Genomic DNA, 17898 nt, shown 5'->3' on the forward strand with positions numbered 1-17898 from the left:
GTTGTTTCAAGGTCTTTGTCACAGAAATAACCGTTGTAATGACAACTAGAGCATTTTGGATGACATTTTGTGCCTTTTCCTTTCCTGAAAAAGAAAACTTGGACCAGTTTAACTGAAATGTTTCAATTAGTAGCATCTAAATAAATCAATTCTTCAAATGTAATCGAATTAAGTAAATTAATAGTTATTTAAGGTTGAACAACCTCGATCATTTCGATGTTACAAATGAGGTAAGTTGGTCCAACTGTCTCCTTTTTTCAGTGTACCAAGTTCAAATAGGAACAGATCCATCATTGGGTCTATGAGTGTGTCTGAGAGATTATAATGTCTGTGTAATAACTTTTAATTGTTAATAGTTTCAATAAAATGGCAGCATTCAGTGTTTTTGTCAGACAAAACTGTTGAAATCAAGATTAAATCTGAAAAATTGTGCAGTGAACTGCTTTTGGGATTAACAGGAAACTTGACACATTTGTACTGTATACTTTTCAGCTTGTTCTTCACAAAAGAAAATGCAAAATTGACTGTTAGATGGAAAAGGATGTTGTTCTTTCATGGAAGTTTGTCTTAATGTGCCATTTTAAAATGGACTGTTGGTGAGGCAGCATCACCCACATGTCAGTTTGTGCCCACCACTCTTAAGAAATTAATTTCAAGTAATCAGGTTTTTTTGAGTGATAATCTGTGTTTAAGCACTTGAACTCAGCCGGTCAATGGATTTGACTGTTCACAGAGATGTAGAACGATGGAATTGAAATACTTTATCAATAATCAATCTATGCTGCACACACACACACACACATATATATATATATATATTTAATTTTTTTCATTAACCAAATGTTGCATGACATCAAAACACACAACATTAAATATTTACAGTGCCAATAACAACTCGCGCCCTATTACAAGAATAAAAAGATAACTTTGTAGGATCAGAACATGTCAAAGTTGATGGATGGATTACTGATGTATGAAACGTCTTTTTTTTTTTCTTTTTCCATTTGGTTTGAAACAACCATGACCCAGAAGGATCATCACAGTCTGAACGCTGGAAAATTCACTATCAACATGATTGTTTTCTCCTTTGTTTCCGTGTCTAACAAACCTGGTCGAGTTTGCGCATCACAAAATGAACTCGGGTGTCCAAAAGAGCTCACAAGTATAAAAACGGTTCAACTCGACACATTATGCATTGCAAAAGCACGTCTTTTCAGTGATAGCTAAAGTATACCATCTTGATTTGTGTTTTTCACAACATGTGGTCTGTCTTGGGAGTCTCAGTCTAAAAGCGGTCGTCTCTCTAACGTGAGTGACGGGTCTACAACAAGCCAACACTCTGTGCGAACCCTACGTACGACTCAAGTTCTTCTCTGTGATAACAACAAAAGTAAAGTGGGGGGAAAAAACCAAACAACAAAAAAAAAAAAAACAATGGCAACAGGAAGCCCTGCTGGACAGAGGCCTCAAGACAGGATCAGAGCCCGGCTGGGAGGGTGAGACTTCAGCGAGCGAAGGTAGCGTTTGGCCTTTTCCGTCATGATGAGCTGGTCTTGAGTTTGTCCACACACAACACGCTCCCATTCTTTGGACATCTGAAAGAGAAAACAATCTGTCAGATGCTTCTGTTCAGGTTTACTCTCTGGGCACAGTTACAGCATTTTCAAGTGAAAGCAGAAAACTTTCATAACAAGGACAAGGATGCTTGTAAGCTACTGAAAATGCTACTCTTTGAAAACTGCCCTCCACGGTGGAACTTTTTGAAAACGGAACTTTTCTGAAATACCGCGACTGTGCGTGCACGCAATAGCTAAAATCAATCACATTTTAAATCACGGTTTTGGCTGCTACGACGACATTAACTTGATCGCCGGCGATATTAACATTGAAAATCTATCCATCACCTCCAAAGAGATCAATATCTGTCGTCTGGAGCTGTGCTGCATTCAGGGCAAGTGATTGTTGACCAAAATAAAACTACAGTTTCTATATCAACATGTATCCGAAATGAAACGTTGTCCTGTAAAAACGGGGCCTCAAGAGGATCAGGAGGTGGAACGTACGGGAAGCGGAGGCACAGTGCTGGGGAATATGGCGCCGTCACCGGGTCCGAGAAGGAAGCCCTGGTCCAGAATGCTGTCGTGTCGCTGGCTGCAGAGCGAGGAGGTGCTGAGGGAGATCAGCACGGGTTCTTCCTGCAGACGCACAGGTTCGGGATGAGACGCGTGGAAGCGGCAGACTGGGCTGAAGTCAACACATCTCCCCACCGTTCTTTACCTTGACGCCGTGTTTCACCTCCAACTTTGCCGATTTCCTCTTGGACGTCGCCTGACAGTCCATCACATCCAGAGCCAGAGACTTACGGACCTTCTTCATCGGAGGGCGGTGCTGCGGGGACCACAGAAGCTACAGTTAGCGCTTCAGCTAATCAGCCAACGTTGATAGCTGGTGGCAGTCAGACTTGAGTTGGTACTTCTGAATTTAGTGAAAACACCATTAGACTAAAACTCAGTGGAAGGTGTTGGGAGCTGAAAGTGTTCACCATTGTTTTGCGGCTTTGCTTGGGCGGAGTCGAACACCTGATGACCAGATCCATCCCCGCGTCTCGGAGGATCACCTCGTTGATGTCGTCCTCCAGGTTTGGCGTCTGCGGCTACGCGTAGCGAACAAGACGAGCAGAAACCAACGTTTATGTGGACTGCAAAGAAAACCAAGCGATCAAACATTGGAGTGTCGCGGCGGGTCGACGCTGACCAGAGGCTGCAGGGTGCCGTACTTCTCCATGGCGTTCTTGAACGGCGTGGGAGTGCGCGGCGTCGTGCAGAGATCCGACTTGTGGTTGGGCGTAACAAACCTGCAGGGACAGAAGAGATGAGAAGCAGAACTGACCTCAGATTTGTGTCGGGAACAGGAAAAAGGCTCGACTGCATGTTTACACTTGGAAAAGAGTGACAGTAAAAAACACATTTTTATAAACTGGACACAGAACCTTGATGTGAGCTGGATTCCTTCCATGAAGACAAAACCTCTGTAACCAAAGGAGTGAAATCTGAATCCATCTCCATTTAATCTTTCCCCCAAAAAAGGGAGAAAAGCTTTGCAGTGTTGCAAATTGAGTGGTTCCCCTGTTAACTGGTGACCCCTCAGGATCCTTTGTTAAAAACCCTACAGAGATCCATAGTGATCCTGACAAACGCCATTTCACCGCAAGTTTCAAACTGTCTGACCTTTTGTGAGTATTATTTTAACATATGCCGTTACGAGCAGCAATGCTGGGCACTAAAGGAAACCGGTCGCCATTTGACAGGAAAACCACTGAATCCGAAACACCGGTACAATGCGACAATGCTTAAGGTTGATGTATTTATCACTATGACTTTGTATAAACCTGCTGTTGATCCAGGTTTGAACATGTTAGTTCATTTGGTCGCGTGTGTTGTTACAGTTACGACCAAGTTGCTCCCTCCAGCTCCGGGTGACTGCAAGGGCACGCTTTTTCATATTATACTGAATTTATTCAGCAGATCAGCAGGGCAGAGCTCCACTACCAGAGGGGATGGTTATTTCCCTGCGTGACGTCACGGAGGGAAAGTTTTGGTGCAAAGTTGTCCGCCCTGATACTTTTTAGAAATCAGGTGGAAAACTCAAATTTATTTGTAAAAAGTCCAGTAAAATCCTTTCTCATCTGATCGATATATTGTGAATCTTTCTTTCCACACATAAAAACAGTAAAAAAAATGTTTTTGTTGAGAAACAAAAAAAAAGGCCTTATCCCTCTCCACAATCTATAAATGATGCAACATCAGCCTGTATTCATGAGAACAAGTGAACTCTGCTTTCAGTTGGACTGTAACTCACACTAAGTTCTCCTTCTGTGTGAGGGGGGTCTTCTCTCGCTGCAGCGGCGTGGTGACGGTGGCCTTCTGGCCGCACACCGGCGTGGACGTGAGGGACGGGTTCTCCAGGTCGTGACTGTCCAGCTTGGTCCACATGTTGAGGAACTGTCGAAGAACAACGTGTTGGGGGGGGTTAGAAGCTCACGTTGACACCGGGAATGGAATAAAAACCCACCAGGTCTTACTTGAGACGGGGAAAACGGCAGGATTTTGACTGGCGTGCTCTTGGGAGTCATGGAGTTGCTGGTTTCGGGGGACAGGGCGATGCGCCTGCGGCGGTTCAGGATGGAGGGCGGGGTGACTCCGCCGGGGGAGATGGGGATGAGCTCTCCCCGGCTGCCTTTGCTGAGCTCCTGCAGGGCACTGCCCTCCAGGCGGAACTGGTGGTGGCGCTCCGGGCTGCTGCTGCTCTCCTCTGGCAGGTCGAAGGCCGCGATGTTGCACCAGCCATCAAGATCCTTCACACAAAGCAGATATTTCAACCGTCAATGAAAGGCCATTCAACCCGAGCACCTCAGTGCAGCCGGTGTGTTGACGCTACGCACTCCTCCATCAGCCTTCACGGCTCCAGTGTACCACTGTGGAGCATCCACCCATGTATAACCCCGATACCAGTGCAACAGAAGAGTGTGTGGATATTTACCCCGTCCACCATGTCTAGGACTTCTTTCAGCACGGGGCCGGTCGGGGAGAGAAACCCCGAGCTGTCCACCACCCAGCTGGTCATGCTCATGTCTCCCGAGGCGTCTGCCTCCATGTCGGCGTCCGGGCTCAAACCGTCCTTTGGAGAGGAGGCGGTCTTCACCGCGCCGTCGGGGTCAGTGTCGGGGGGGGACGCGTCCTGCAGGTTGGGGAGATGGAGGGTTCAGTCTTTGCTCAGAGCTTGTAAAGACGTAGAAATGCGTTTGTGCTGCTTACTGCAGGAGGACATTTCTGCTCGGGGTCGGTGTCCGGGGCGTCCTGAGAACAGCCGGGCGTCTGAGGAAGCAGAGAAGGACTCACTGCACACAGTTCACAGAGTTCAACAGGAGACGAGCGCGTGAAGAACACCCACCTGTAGATCCTTGTTAACTCGAGCCAGCAGCTCCTCCAGCTCGTCAGGCTTGAAGTCCTCCCCGGTGTAGAAGCCCATTTCTAACTTGCGCTTGATGGTGGAATTCCAGTGATTCTTCACAGCGTTGTCGGTCCTGGAAGTTAATATACCGCACGTCGATTATTCGCTCATTATTCACACTCCAGGGAGACACCACATTACGACAAACCTGCTCTTATTATTTATATTCAATCGATATCTCATGTCCACGATCATATTCAAGTAAATCCAACCACCGATTTGTTAATATTCTATTGTATTGGTCGAAATCAGGGGTGTCCAACCACATACTGCCAAATTTCATCTTGAGTGGGCCGGATTGGTCAAATATTGCCATAATAACATTCAAATTTAAATTGAAAGTTTTTCTTTATTTTGGCCCAAAGTATACCTGATGACAATGTTGATATTGTAACAAACCCAAACAATCCCTATGGAAAATGACCACAATCTCAACAAGAAGCCAATTTCAATGAAACCCCCTGGTGCAAAGTACAGTGAACTTCTCCTATACAGTAGCTGTTGCATTATGGGAGTTTTTACATTTTGCAAAGCAAAGAGATACATTTTACCCCCAATCCTCCCACCCCTGCTCATTCTGAGAAAAAAAAAAAAGGGAAACAAAAGGGAAAAGACGATCATCTGAATTTAATCCTTAGTTACCGAGTGACTTTTAAAAGATTAAAAAGTTTACTTTATTGTTATGGAGGGAAAAATGTGCAGAAAGTCCACAATGAGTACAGTAATTTGAATAAAACTGACACAACTTAATGAAATTAACGTGTATTACAAGGAACGCAAGCCAAATCTGGTTTTATGACCCAACTGCAACTCTTTTATGTGGCATCAAATCTGACAGTTCACAGATTAAAAAAAGGTTCAAATCCCCGTGAGCCAATCAGTGACAATGAAAGGAATGTATTCACCTCCCGGGGAGCAGCTTGGCGATCTCAGCCCAGCGGTTACCCAGCAGGCAGTGGGCCTTGTAGATAATGAGGTCCTCCTCGGCCGTCCACGACGACTTCTTCACGTTGGGGTTGAGGTGATTGTGCCAGCGCTCTCTGCACTGCTTCCCCAGCCGGCCTTTCAGATGCTTGGCCACCATCGCCCACTGTTTGTTGCCGTATTGGTTCACGAGCTTGATAACCTGCCGGGGAAGACACGAGGTATATAAACACCACCGGGCTGGATGTGCTTTAGTGAGACTGCCCTCCTCCGAAAGGCCACGTACCTTCTCGTCCTCCTCTTTGGTCCAAGGACCTTTAATGAGTTCTGGATCCAGGACCTTAAACCACCGGTGCTGACACTGATGTTCAGAGTGACTCTAAACAACAAAGCAAGCGTCAAAGTGCTGATCTCGGACAACGTTTATCTATTTACTTTCCTTTTTTTTTGTAAACCAGGTAGATCAACTGACAAGCAGTTTTATATATATATATATATATATATATATATATATATATATATATATGGGAGGAATTCCTTCCAGAATTCATCCCACGCCTCACATCAGAGAGCATTTTATGCACAGCATTACATTTTTTTGTCAAATGGTAGTTTTCTTTATAATATTGGTAAAGCAACAGTGTGGAGAGCGGTTAGAGAATCACCCCTGCAATATAATTTTTTTTTAAATATGTGTGTCAGTATGGAGTCATTTTAGTATTTTATTGAGTGTTGATGTACACATCATCACATTTTAAATGACTCCACTCTGATAAAAATGTGTAAACATTGTGTTAATCTACTCAGTAGGATATTAACAGAGACAACCAGCTCAAACAACACTTAGTCACTGGTTTAAATTACTACTTGAAGTGGCTACTTAATGACTTGTTTAATCTAATAGCCTACATCGATTTAAATGCTAAAATTTACATCAAAGTGAGGTGTAATCATTGCATATGTGCCTTTTCATTCTGAATTATGTTTTAGATTTCATTTTTAAGTGCTCCCCAAGTCACCTTTCTCCTGTTGGATTGGACCTGAATGAAATCCAGATTTTACACATATGTCATACAGTTTCCCATCGCAGAGTCAGTTGACTGGGAGTTCAGGGAGAAACTCCCACATGACCATAATCTAAGATTGGGGTGTCGTTTTGCAAATGTGCAAAGGAAGATTCGTTACAGAAAACTAAAGCAAATGCAGGATTTGACATTCATGAGCAGTACGTGAATCACACAGAGAGGACTTTAAGTTCACTGATCAGACGTGAGTCGATCATAACTCACAGGTATATAGCCGGCGATACGTTTCCAGTCATTCGTCCCCAGTTTGTGGACCAGCGCTTTGAGCTTGTCATCCTGTAAACAAGCATGAAATCAACATGTCAGAGAGAGCCATGGGTCAGTCCAGTGCTGGTGGAGGGGTGGGTGGATGACAACAATCACCTCTTCCTGGGTCCATTTCACTTTCACCTTCCCTCCTTCCCTCTGCTCTGCCACATCCGAGTCTGTGTCCTGCAGCATGGCGTCCTCTCCATCCTCCCTGACACACAACAGGCGGGGGTCAGCAGGACACACACACACACACACACACACACACACACACACACACACACACACACACACACACACACACACACACACACACACACACACACACACACACACACACACACACACACCTGCCACACGGCTAACCATCATACCTCACGCAGTTATGAAAGGAGCACCTTGGTTCCTATCAGCTTGGAAAGTGTTCAGGAAAAAGGGCGGCACAAACCCGAGCCCACTCCGCGAAGTTTACCAGATCGGGCTAATAGTCGCGGGGCATTCATTTAACCACACGAAATACTACATTTAACCCTGTTTCATGTCTTTTCTTTTTTTTTTTTACTAACAGTGTTGCAGTTATTTCACAAAATTATGATCAACTTACCCGCGCGACCACCAGGACATCTCCCTCCTATTCTTGATCGGCTGTTTACTACGGTTTTCTCCGCTGACGCTCGTAAACACGCTGTACAAACCGCCGAGTTCCACTGGGTTGTTGTTGCTGATGGTCCTGGGAATCCGGGGAGCCTTGATTCGTAAATGTTGGAGCCCAGAGGAGCAGCTGGAGGAGCGGCGAGAGCGGGGCGGACCGGAATATACGCGCTCAAGATTCCTATCTGGCGCCCTTCTCCTCCTCAGAGTCAGCCCCATGACGTAGTTGCGCAGAAGAGCTGCGCGCTTCTTCTTCTTCCCCTCTTGCGTTTGGGCAGGCTGGGCGCTCAAGAGCGCCTCAGATCCTGCGGTGCAGATTGGTACTGTAAATACATTCTCCTCCATCCCTCTGTAATTCAGGACCCAGTATTGTGTGTTTATTGTTAAAAAATTTTGATTTGGGGCTGTAGTTGTCTTGGCTGGGGCCTGCTAAAATTGATAAGAACAGGTGCAAACCAGCTTACTCCTCCATTTTGATGTCCCGTGACTGGAAAAGCACGGGCGGGGACAGGAGGAAGACATGGGAGGAGATAGAGAAAAGGAGGCAGTAATTCTGAGCCGGGGCTCTTTTTCCATTTTCTTCCACCGTATTCACTGGGGCCCGGTTTTTGGTTCTGAGAAGCAAGATCCACCTGTGTGGTGAACAGCTCTTTGAACCCAGAAATATTTCTGTAAGTGTTTTTAGGTAGATTGATTTGTAATAAAACTCATGTGTTGATTTCATTCTCAAGTTTCATGTTTGGTGGCTTCAACTCACTGTGGTTTTCCATTTTTCTTACACGGGGAGCGAGCAGTCCCTCCTCGGGGGAGCGGGCCCCCAAACAGGACATTATGGAAGAGATTTTTTACGCCAATTTTCCCAAGTCTTTTGTAGAGACGGATTCTTTCATGCTTGCACATATCGCAGTTCATCAGAATGTGCTGAACAGTCTCTTCACGTCCACATTCAAGAATAGAATGACCTGTTGAAATCTGCCATTTCCCCAACTCGAGTCCCAACCTTTAACACTTTGTTGAATAGCATAATAATGTCTCCCCTGAGTCTCTGTGTACCACTCTCTTTGCCATTTTTGAGACATCTTCTGTCCTACAATACTATAGTTCTCAGAAGATTCGATGGACATGGTAACATTCATAAAGTCATTATTCAGTGCCTTTTTAGCAGTTGCATCTGCCACCTCATTGCATTTGATCCCCACGTGAGCTGGGACCCACATAAACACCACAGACAAGCGTATAGACTCAGCTCTCTTAAGTACAGGCAGAATCTCTAATATTGGGTCAGATCGCACACATGACCTTCCTGTCTGCAGGGCCATTAGAGCAGCTGCTGAATCTGAACATATTCACGCCCGCTGAGCCATGTCTAAGACCCAGAACTCAGGTGATTTAGCCCATACTTGTTTAACAAATGCTCCTCTACCCTGCCCACCCTGAGCTGTCTCCCAACTTTCCTGAAGCAGACATTTCACCGGGTTACACTCTTCCTGGCTTTGGATTCTTACAGTATACTGGAGGTCTAACTTTTCTCACCTCAGCCACAGGGGTATCTCTCCACATTCCACTAGTAGAGCCAGGATAGGGGTGGTCCTGACTGCTCCACAACAGACCGTCAATGCTTTAGCCTGCACCACATCCAGTGTTACAAGGTTGGTCTTTGCTGCACTCCCATAGTCAATAGACGAGTGAACCATTGCTCGATAAATCATGAGCAGTGTGCTTTTATCTGCCCCCCCCCCCTAACTACTCCCTGCACGACACTGCATAACATTTATGATTTTTTTCAGATTTATTCAGTTTCCTGAATATGGGTCCTGCTCATCAAAGTGCACACTTTTAACTTTTTCCAAAGATTTGTTATACACGCTTAACCCTTCAGGCCTGACTCTATGTTTATTTCCAAATATCATGTATTTGCTTTTTTTCAGCAGATATTTTGAACCCCCATCTTCCCCGCCCACTCTGCGTAGTGAGCTTCACTGCCCGACTTTAACCTGCCGATGCTACTTTGGCACCTCCTGCTGCAGGAAGCGACCCACCTGCTTCTCTTACCTCACCTGCCAGCACTCCAACCTGTTCAAACGTGTCGTCTATAACTCAAACATGTGAAGCTAAATATGTACTTGCAGGTAAGAATAGGGTAGATTATTTTATGGAAAAAAAATTGACAAGTATAAGTGATGGAAAACAAACACATGAAAGCACATTTGTTTAATGAACTCTTCATAGCGAAACCTGCAGACTCCTCCCACCTTCTCCAGCCTGATGACCTGCTCGGCCTCCAGCTGGGCCAATTAACAAAGCTTTAAAGCCGAGCTGGAGCAACGAGGACGCTCACTACCCCCAGGAAACGATGGAGAAGGGTTTGGACAGTAACGGTGAGTAAAGCTGGTTTGATGGGCCGTTTACACATTCTCAAGTGAAAATGGGAAAACCTCTGTAATGATTGAGGTTTGTTTACACGCTGCTCAGAGCTACTGAAAATACAACTTTTTGAAAAATATTGGACCCCCATCTGTGTGAGTAGTGGAAAATGTAGCTTTTCTTAACTCTGCCACTGTGCATCTCGGCTTCAGTAAATGGTTCTTCTGCACGTGTTCAGTATATGGACAATGACATAATGTTGTCATGACAATCAATGCCCTCGTCTAACCATATGAATGCCTGTGTACTCAATGTTGTTAATGTTTATAGCTTATCGTTTCCTGCATGTGTGATTTCATTACAAAAACCAACATGCTCACGACATTGTTGCCGTTTCTGCTGTTGACGTGTAAAATGACATAATTTTCAAAATGTTATGTAAAAATCAAAACATTTCTGAAACGAGAATGCACAAACAATATTTTCATTTGAATCGTCCAATTCTTAAAAAAAAAAAAAAAATCCAACATTGTGTCTTGTAGACCTGAAGAGCTTCGAGTGCTCGTCTCTGTGCGAGCTGGACAGGAAGTTTTACGGGGAGCAGAGCTCGTTGGCCATGTCCGCGGAGCAGCTGTCCACGTCGACCGGCCCGTTTGCGGACGGGGCCGACGGCAAGCCGTCCTTCCAGGTCTCCCACCGCCTGCTGTCGGACACCGGCTCCCCTTTCCCGGGCTTCTCTCTGAACATCCCAAATCCTCCGGATGCTGACGGATACCAGCTGGCCGTTCCTCTCCAGGGAAAGTCCTCCACTCCGCAGGTGTTGTCTCTTCCGAAGCTGAAAGTGATGGCCGGCCTTGACCTGTCCAACACCGACCTCGGTGTCTCTCAGATGTCGTGGGACGTTTCTCTGATCAAATCTGACAGCCCCCGACTCGACGAGGAGCAAATATTGAGTCCGACTCCCCAGCCCATTTCTCCGTGAGCGATGCAGAGAACTGTTGGATGTCTGGACTTATTGTCTGCCTCCGTCCACAAAACTGATAAATTGTGCAATCAACTTTTGAAATTATTCTTTATTGATTAGATAATTTGCGATTATAAAGGCTATTTCTAACAAAGTATTTTTTTTATCCATTTAAGCATTGGGAGCAGCCACCATGGTCCATAACAGTTGGAAGAGTCCTTTTTTTGTGTTCGTTATAGCAAACAACTCTTAAATCTACTCATGTTGGAGTGAATCTGGCCTCTGCGTCCACATCGTGTTCCTGCAAGAAACAATGGTTCGTTTCAAAGGGGAATTTCTGTTTTAATTTGCTGGATAGTTTGAAATCCCTTACCTGACTGAGCTTCTTGAACTCGACAACCTGGAAGAAAATGTATTCCAAGATGTGCTTTGCGTCCCGCTGCTCTTTCTCCAACTTTGGCGTCACCCCCATGATTTCACCACACTTCCGCACGTAGAACTCGAGATCGTCGTCTGTACCTGTGAATATAACATTATGTATGGTACCTTCAAAAGTAATAAAATATATATATTTTTTTAAAAACTGACCAATTTCAGCCTACATTTATTGGTGAGCTGTGCCAGGCGAACTTGCTCGGAGGAGAATGCTTCATCAAGATCGAAGAGCTCCAGCATGGGAGGAGGCAACTCCTTAAAAGCGGGTGGAAAGACCTAAAAAAGGCAAAAAGTTTGCAAATGATCCCTTCCAGCATGGGATCTGTACAAAGTGTGTGCGATGCCTGATTAACAGAGGGGCTTTGCCTGCTGAGGTTAAGATTACATTTTGAAAGAACTAGAAACTATAAAAGTTCACATTTACACGACATTTCAAGTGGAAACTCATTGATTTGGCTTTTCAAAAACGTTTAAAAGGCATTTTTTAAAAATGTCAGTTTACAAATGGCAGAAACACTTAAAATGAAGTAGGCACCGTTTCCAATAGTTCCACCTTGGGGGAAACTTTTTCAAAAAGTGGTTTCAGGGACTCCAAGCACCATTGTCATGTAAACGGACAATGAATGTTTTGAGTTTTCAGTTAAAGGCGTCGTGTACACGGGGCCTGAGTCGATACTTGTTTGAGATGCAAACTACCAAACATGAGCTGTGAGACGGGATTGACGCTTACAGCAGGTTGAAGCTGAGGCAGAGGGGTCTCAAATTGTGGCGTGATCAGCTGGAGGGGCTCATCTTTCACATTGAGCTGCTTGTATGCACTGGAGGGGAGAAAATCAAAATTTAAAAAAAGCTTTAGAAATGCGAACAAGATCCACGGTAAGCTGCAGTGTTGTGACTTCAGCACACTCGCCTGATGACTTGTGGCAGAGTGTCGGTGGAAAAATTGAACAGAGACATGTTGAGGAGGGAGCTGAAGCCCCGGGGGTTCTCGTCCACCTCCTGCAAACACACTCTGGGCTGGTCGGACAAGCAGCCGGTGTCTGGTAGCATGGTGTAATCGGTGATCTGCGGGACGGCACAGACGAGGACATTTTCGACGTGCGCTGTTGTCACGGCGATTTGCATGATTATCCACCGTACTGCCTCACCTCTGGGTCCTCGGCATCGATCTGATTGAGCTGAACGTTGTCAGTTAAGAGCCACTGGAGCACGACGTCCTGCAGTGAAATGCAGCAAATAAGTTGGTTTAATACGTTATCCTTCTGATAATTCGACAACCAAAAGACTTTATCTGAACTCGCCATGATTTTACTGTTCTCCTCTTTATCCACGTACTGGTCACTGAACATGTGGCAGGAACCCAAAACCGCCAGCTTCCCCGACTCCTTGAGAGGACACGACATCTTTAAACACCATCTCACGTCAAGTACGAGTCCCAAACGTGCCGTTTCGCTGTGCCTCGGACCTTCCCCGGATGGAGGGCCAGGACGGGCCTGTTGAGGGGGAAGCAGACGGAGCCAGTGGAGAGAACGGCCACGGCAGGCTTCATGACGCTCAGCGTGGCGCCATACGGATAAACGAAGGTCAGGGCCCTGCGCAGACAGACGGCGCGACGGCTTCAACTCAGCAGCAGCGCTGGAAGATAAATTCACTGTTGAACGTAGAAGACACGACGGCGGGGCCACTTACTGGGCGTTGTTTCCGATGTTTTCCTCCTCGGTGATTCCCGTGACCACTTTGCCAGCAGCACAGCTGATCTCTCTGGACAGGAGAGAGAATTCACACAATTATAGATAAATTATAGCTAATCGGCTTAAATGTCTTGATATTGTCCTATTTTGATAACTCTATGGACACTGTGGGGGGGGGGGGGTCTTTAAAGTTTCCGGTGCTTTTTTTGATAAAAAAAAAAATTAACTGTTAAAACCTGCATTTGATTATAATTCATATTTTGCCTGACGTAGGATGGCAGAACAACAGAGACGGAACTCAGCTACTCCGGACAACAATACACAAACACACACACAGCTTTCGTGACACACATTGATTAAAGACGTCTGATTTCGGTTTGATAAATCTGAATAATCACGCTGAAGCGCAACCTGCTGTCGGGGTGCGGCCCCCCCACCCCAGAAGAAACGTGTCGAGACATTCAGGGTACAGAACTGCACATTGCTTATGGCTATCTTTACTGTGTTTTGCTAAATAAATGGTCAAACATATCTTGCTGTCTTGAGTCTCTTTTTTTAAACGACCAAATATAGCGTCAAAGCACCAGGAGGAACCAGCGGGCTTAAGGCCAGGATCCAACGTGCTGCAGTTCACATTCACAGTTATTATTTTTACCAAAAAATTATTAATAAATACCAAAAAAAATTTTAAACATTAAGAAAACTTCAAATTTTTGTATGATTAAAAAAACAACAAAAAAAAAAACATGACGTTGCACAAACCTGTTCAACACGCCGTCGGACACGAGCGCCTCCTTTGGATGGAAGTATTTGTAGTAGACGTTCCTCACAACAGCGTCTGTCGTGTCACAAAAACAATCGCCACAGGAACATTTTTTAGAATCATGATGTCTGTGACATTTGCATTAAACTCAAATTTTTTCCCCCACAAATCTCTGTACGCACCGTTGTTGACCAATATTCCAAACTCCTCCAGGAGGAAGTTGACATTTGTGTCGTATTTGACTTCTCCTCCCTCACCGAGCATGACGAGAATGTTCCCTCCTGCATCCAGGTAATGCTTCAGCATTTCCAGCTATGTGACAGAGTGAGAAAACAAGTTAAAAGTGACCGTCTGATGCAGATGTTTACCAAAGTGACGTTGCCATGTAAACCCTTCTGAAATAAAGACGAGATGTTGTGATGTAAATGGGTCCCAAGACCCTCATATTCACACCCAGGGGCAATTCCAGGTCACCAATCAGCCTCACGTTCAAGTTTTTGGACAGTGGGAGAAAAACAACACACGAAGGGAGAACATGCAAACTCCCGTTTGGTCCAGTTGTTATTTGAACCCCGGAGGCGAGAGCGCGAACCACTGCTCCACCGTGCAGCAGGGAAACACATCTGGACTTGTAAATCACCTCTGATGCTGTGAACTTCTCTCTTGGACCCGCAGTTATCCACAACTTGACTCCCTTCAGCTTCTCTGACGACAGTTCTTCCTTCATGCTAGAGGAGGAAGGAAGGTAAATGCAATGGAGAATGTGAGGTTCCATTCAGGCCGACCACCCACTGGACAAAACACCATTACAGTGACAGGTTTAAACAAGCTGGAATAGTCTTCCAATTTCCACCTTTACAGCATTTAAAAAAAGAGCTCAAACTCTGGTTAAAGTAGCCCTTGACTAAATGTGACGCATTTACACAAAGTGACTGTACCGAGTGTTCATTAATGTGCACTGTCCTCTGGAAAAAAACTAATATAGAATAAAAAAAAAAAAGAATGAAAACAATTGCAAATGACATTGCATAAACGTTCCCAGTGAAGTGACAATTTACTAGATCTGAGTCAAACTGGGACGTGATGCGTTTCCTCACAAACACTTTATTTACCTTTGGACTTTCCACTGGGCTCGAAGTTTCTTCTGCATGGATTTTAAGCCATTGGTTGAGGTGAACAGCTCTTTTTTGGAAGCATTGAAGATCACTGTGTTGTGCTGCTCTTTCTCCATGTTTGAATCAGACTGACCTGAAAATGATGGAAAACACAGAATTAAACTGAATGAATAAAATCTTGGTTATTTCTGGTCATAATCCAACACGTGGACAATGCAAACAATAACAAATACTATTCCCGTTAGATGGAAAAAGAAATGGAATAGGCTGAAGCCAGTGGCTTATTTATGCCTGTCCTATAAAGTCTATGGATAACAACCAAAACCAACAAAAGAAGAAAAACAGAAGAAAGATATGAAAGACAATAACAATAATAATGATAGTCCCCTTCTGTCATCAACAGTCTGAACTGCAACATCTACCAACATCTGCAACACCAGTTGGTGTTGTACAGCGTTTTTGAAAGTCAACAACCAACTACTATTTAATTTCCTCTCAGAACAGAAACACATCTGTATTGTATATTAGTTGTCACTTCCCTAAAAATTAAACAATCTTCTTAAATTATATTTTCCAGTTGAGTACACTCAATACACATGTTTTGAAATGCACAATAGCTGGAAATGTTAAAGTGCAGGACCGTAGGAATAATGGATTTGGAGAATCAAAATAACCAGTATTATCAAAATAAACAGTATTATTTATCAATCTAATAGCGCTTTTCTGTAGATTGATTACTGAATCTATGCTCGCGGTTTGCATTTCCGGAAGAAAATGCATATGTGAATGCCGCAGCTGAAGGAAGCTGAACTCTAATGCAGTAAACTGTAATGCTCTGAGCCGCAGGGGTCCTCAGTGGAGCCCCTGAGACACACACATACAACACACAGAGTGAAATCCAAATTTCATCTTGCTTGCCCTCTTACGATGGAGACATACATCACACAGAATAAAAGATAAATACCAAATATGTCACCCAAAATAGAATTGAAAAAAGAGAATATGGGCAAGACAAACAGTGATACAGGAGGCAGTATACCCCTAAAAATTCTGTACTGTACATGTACTTTAGATGCACACGTGTACAGTTCACATCTCATCCATCTACTGCTGTCGACCTCGCACATTTATGTACAGACTAACGTTTTTTTTTTTTAAATTCCACCTTAAATTATATATTGTATATGCCACTTGTATTTTTGCACAGTTTAATGTCTCGGTTTATATTTCTATTGCTTAAGTCTATTCCAGTTTTACAATGTATTTGGCATTCAGTGTGGACAGTAAAGTACGAATTTCATTGTCGAGGGAAACACGTTTCTTTACTGTACACATGACAATAAACACTTTAAACCTTGAATATACAAAACAATATACCCTGAAATGGGCAATACAAAATCAAATAGACCACTAAAAAGTGCGATATCCAAAACAATAAACCCTGAAATGTGAAATATATAACACAATAAACCCATGACAATGGATATTATGTATATGCAGTACCATATACACCTTGAAATGCGCAGTACACAACACATTGCAGCCTCGGGAGAGCTGTGAAAATACTAAAGACTAGAGAATATGCAGGGTTTTTAAACTCAACAGATCCCTATGTTTTGTTTTGAGCTTGGTTTAAGAGACGCCAGTCTTGTTTAGTCGCCAGTCTTGTTTAGTCGTCGCCAAGTGAGGCAGACGGACGCGACTAGTTCGTAACGATCGTGTCGTAAGCTGCGCTGCTGCTAGCGAACTTAGCCACGAGCTAACGGGAGCTCGCCAGCCGCCTCACGTCAAGAGGCTTCACTCACACCCAGTGTCGTTTCTTTCCAAACCCACTTGGAACAAAGGAACGACTATAAGTCGCATTCCACTTCAGTCGCGAGGTGAAACTTACCGTATGAAGGCATTACTATTGCAACAACACATCGTCAACAGTAGAGTAAAACTAACCTGTCTCACGACGGTCTAAAGCAGCTCACGCGCCCTGTTAGTAGGTAAACAATCCAACACTTAGTGAATTCTGCCTCACAACGGTGGGAAGAGCCGACGTCGAAGGCGCGTTCATGTCCGCTTGACCGGTACATGAACGCCAAGCGGGATGGAAAGGCGGAGAAGTGGCCACAATCATAGATGTATATATATACAGGTTTTATATCTATGGCCACAATCGTTTCGTTTGAGCTCCGCGGACACTCGCATCCTCCGCTGCTGCGCACGCGCGGTGCATTGTGGGAGAATAGGGGTAACCAAGGGAACTGTCATAGCAACCGAGTGGCGGCGCGTGGCGTCCACGGAGAGCGAGCAACGTGTTTTACATTAATGCACCAGTGTTTTTTTTTTTTTTTTTTTTTTTTAAAGAAACGTTGTAAACACGACCACGTTGGTTTCATCATTTCTAATTTTTCCTACTCGTATGCCAAATGTGATTGTGCTCTCAAATCATTCTTTTTCTTTTATGAATTTGTTTCTCTTTGGTCATATTTCATCCATGTGGCCAAAAAGGCAAATTTTTACTTTGCAAGGGCAGGACATTTCTGAAAATGTGTTATATTGCATTCCCCCAAAACACAATGATTTGCACATGTATTTCCACAATGTGTCCAGCAGGCGGCGGGGTTTCTTTCATAATGAAGTGCAATAAAGCGTCTTT

General features: G+C 44.4%; 2 protein-coding genes across 3 annotated transcripts; both read right to left on the bottom strand.

Annotated features, from left to right (window-relative positions):
* Positions 1 to 1466: 1466 nt before the first annotated feature.
* Positions 1467 to 7925, bottom strand: mybl2b (v-myb avian myeloblastosis viral oncogene homolog-like 2b; the record flags this gene model as incomplete). Its single annotated transcript, XM_080494508.1, has 15 exons — positions 7873 to 7925; positions 7383 to 7479; positions 7224 to 7295; positions 6221 to 6313; positions 5916 to 6136; positions 4951 to 5083; positions 4815 to 4874; positions 4540 to 4737; positions 4082 to 4354; positions 3859 to 4001; positions 2755 to 2854; positions 2543 to 2653; positions 2278 to 2388; positions 2064 to 2195; positions 1467 to 1595 (listed from the first exon to the last, which is right to left on the bottom strand). Exons 1-15 carry the CDS (start codon positions 7890 to 7892, stop codon positions 1467 to 1469), a joined length of 1893 nt encoding a protein of 630 aa, XP_080350634.1. The 5' UTR covers positions 7893 to 7925.
* Positions 7926 to 11360: 3435 nt separating this feature from the next.
* On the bottom strand, positions 11361 to 17439 carry ift52 (intraflagellar transport 52 homolog (Chlamydomonas)). Of its 2 annotated transcripts, none has more exons than XM_080494923.1 (14): positions 17199 to 17439; positions 15249 to 15384; positions 14777 to 14864; positions 14319 to 14448; positions 14136 to 14211; positions 13372 to 13443; positions 13148 to 13274; positions 12984 to 13064; positions 12831 to 12899; positions 12593 to 12747; positions 12413 to 12500; positions 11850 to 11958; positions 11621 to 11766; positions 11361 to 11548 (listed from the first exon to the last, which is right to left on the bottom strand). In XM_080494923.1, the coding sequence occupies exons 2-14, from the start codon at positions 15365 to 15367 to the stop codon at positions 11507 to 11509; spliced, it is 1302 nt and encodes a 433-aa protein (XP_080351049.1). In that variant the 5' UTR covers positions 15368 to 15384; positions 17199 to 17439; the 3' UTR covers positions 11361 to 11506. The 2 variants fall into 2 exon arrangements, with proteins under 2 accessions (XP_080351049.1, XP_080351048.1); XM_080494922.1 differs by having other exon boundaries at positions 12984 to 13067.
* Positions 17440 to 17898: the final 459 nt, after the last annotated feature.

The sequence above is a fragment of the Blennius ocellaris genome, assembly GCF_963422515.1.
Source record: "Blennius ocellaris genome assembly, chromosome: 4".
Taxonomy (NCBI): domain Eukaryota; kingdom Metazoa; phylum Chordata; class Actinopteri; order Blenniiformes; family Blenniidae; genus Blennius; species Blennius ocellaris.

Coding starts and splice junctions, on each gene's coding strand:
- ift52 (XM_080494922.1), bottom strand. CDS start 15,367: ATGGAGAAAGAGCAGCACAACACAGTGATCTTCAATGCTTCCAAAAAA. Junction 12,748..12,830: donor TCGATGCCGAGGACCCAGAG/GTGAGGCAGTAC, acceptor GCCGTCCCGCAG/ATCACCGATTACACCATGCT. Junction 11,767..11,849: donor GGCACAGCTCACCAATAAAT/GTAGGCTGAAAT, acceptor TTATATTCACAG/GTACAGACGACGATCTCGAG.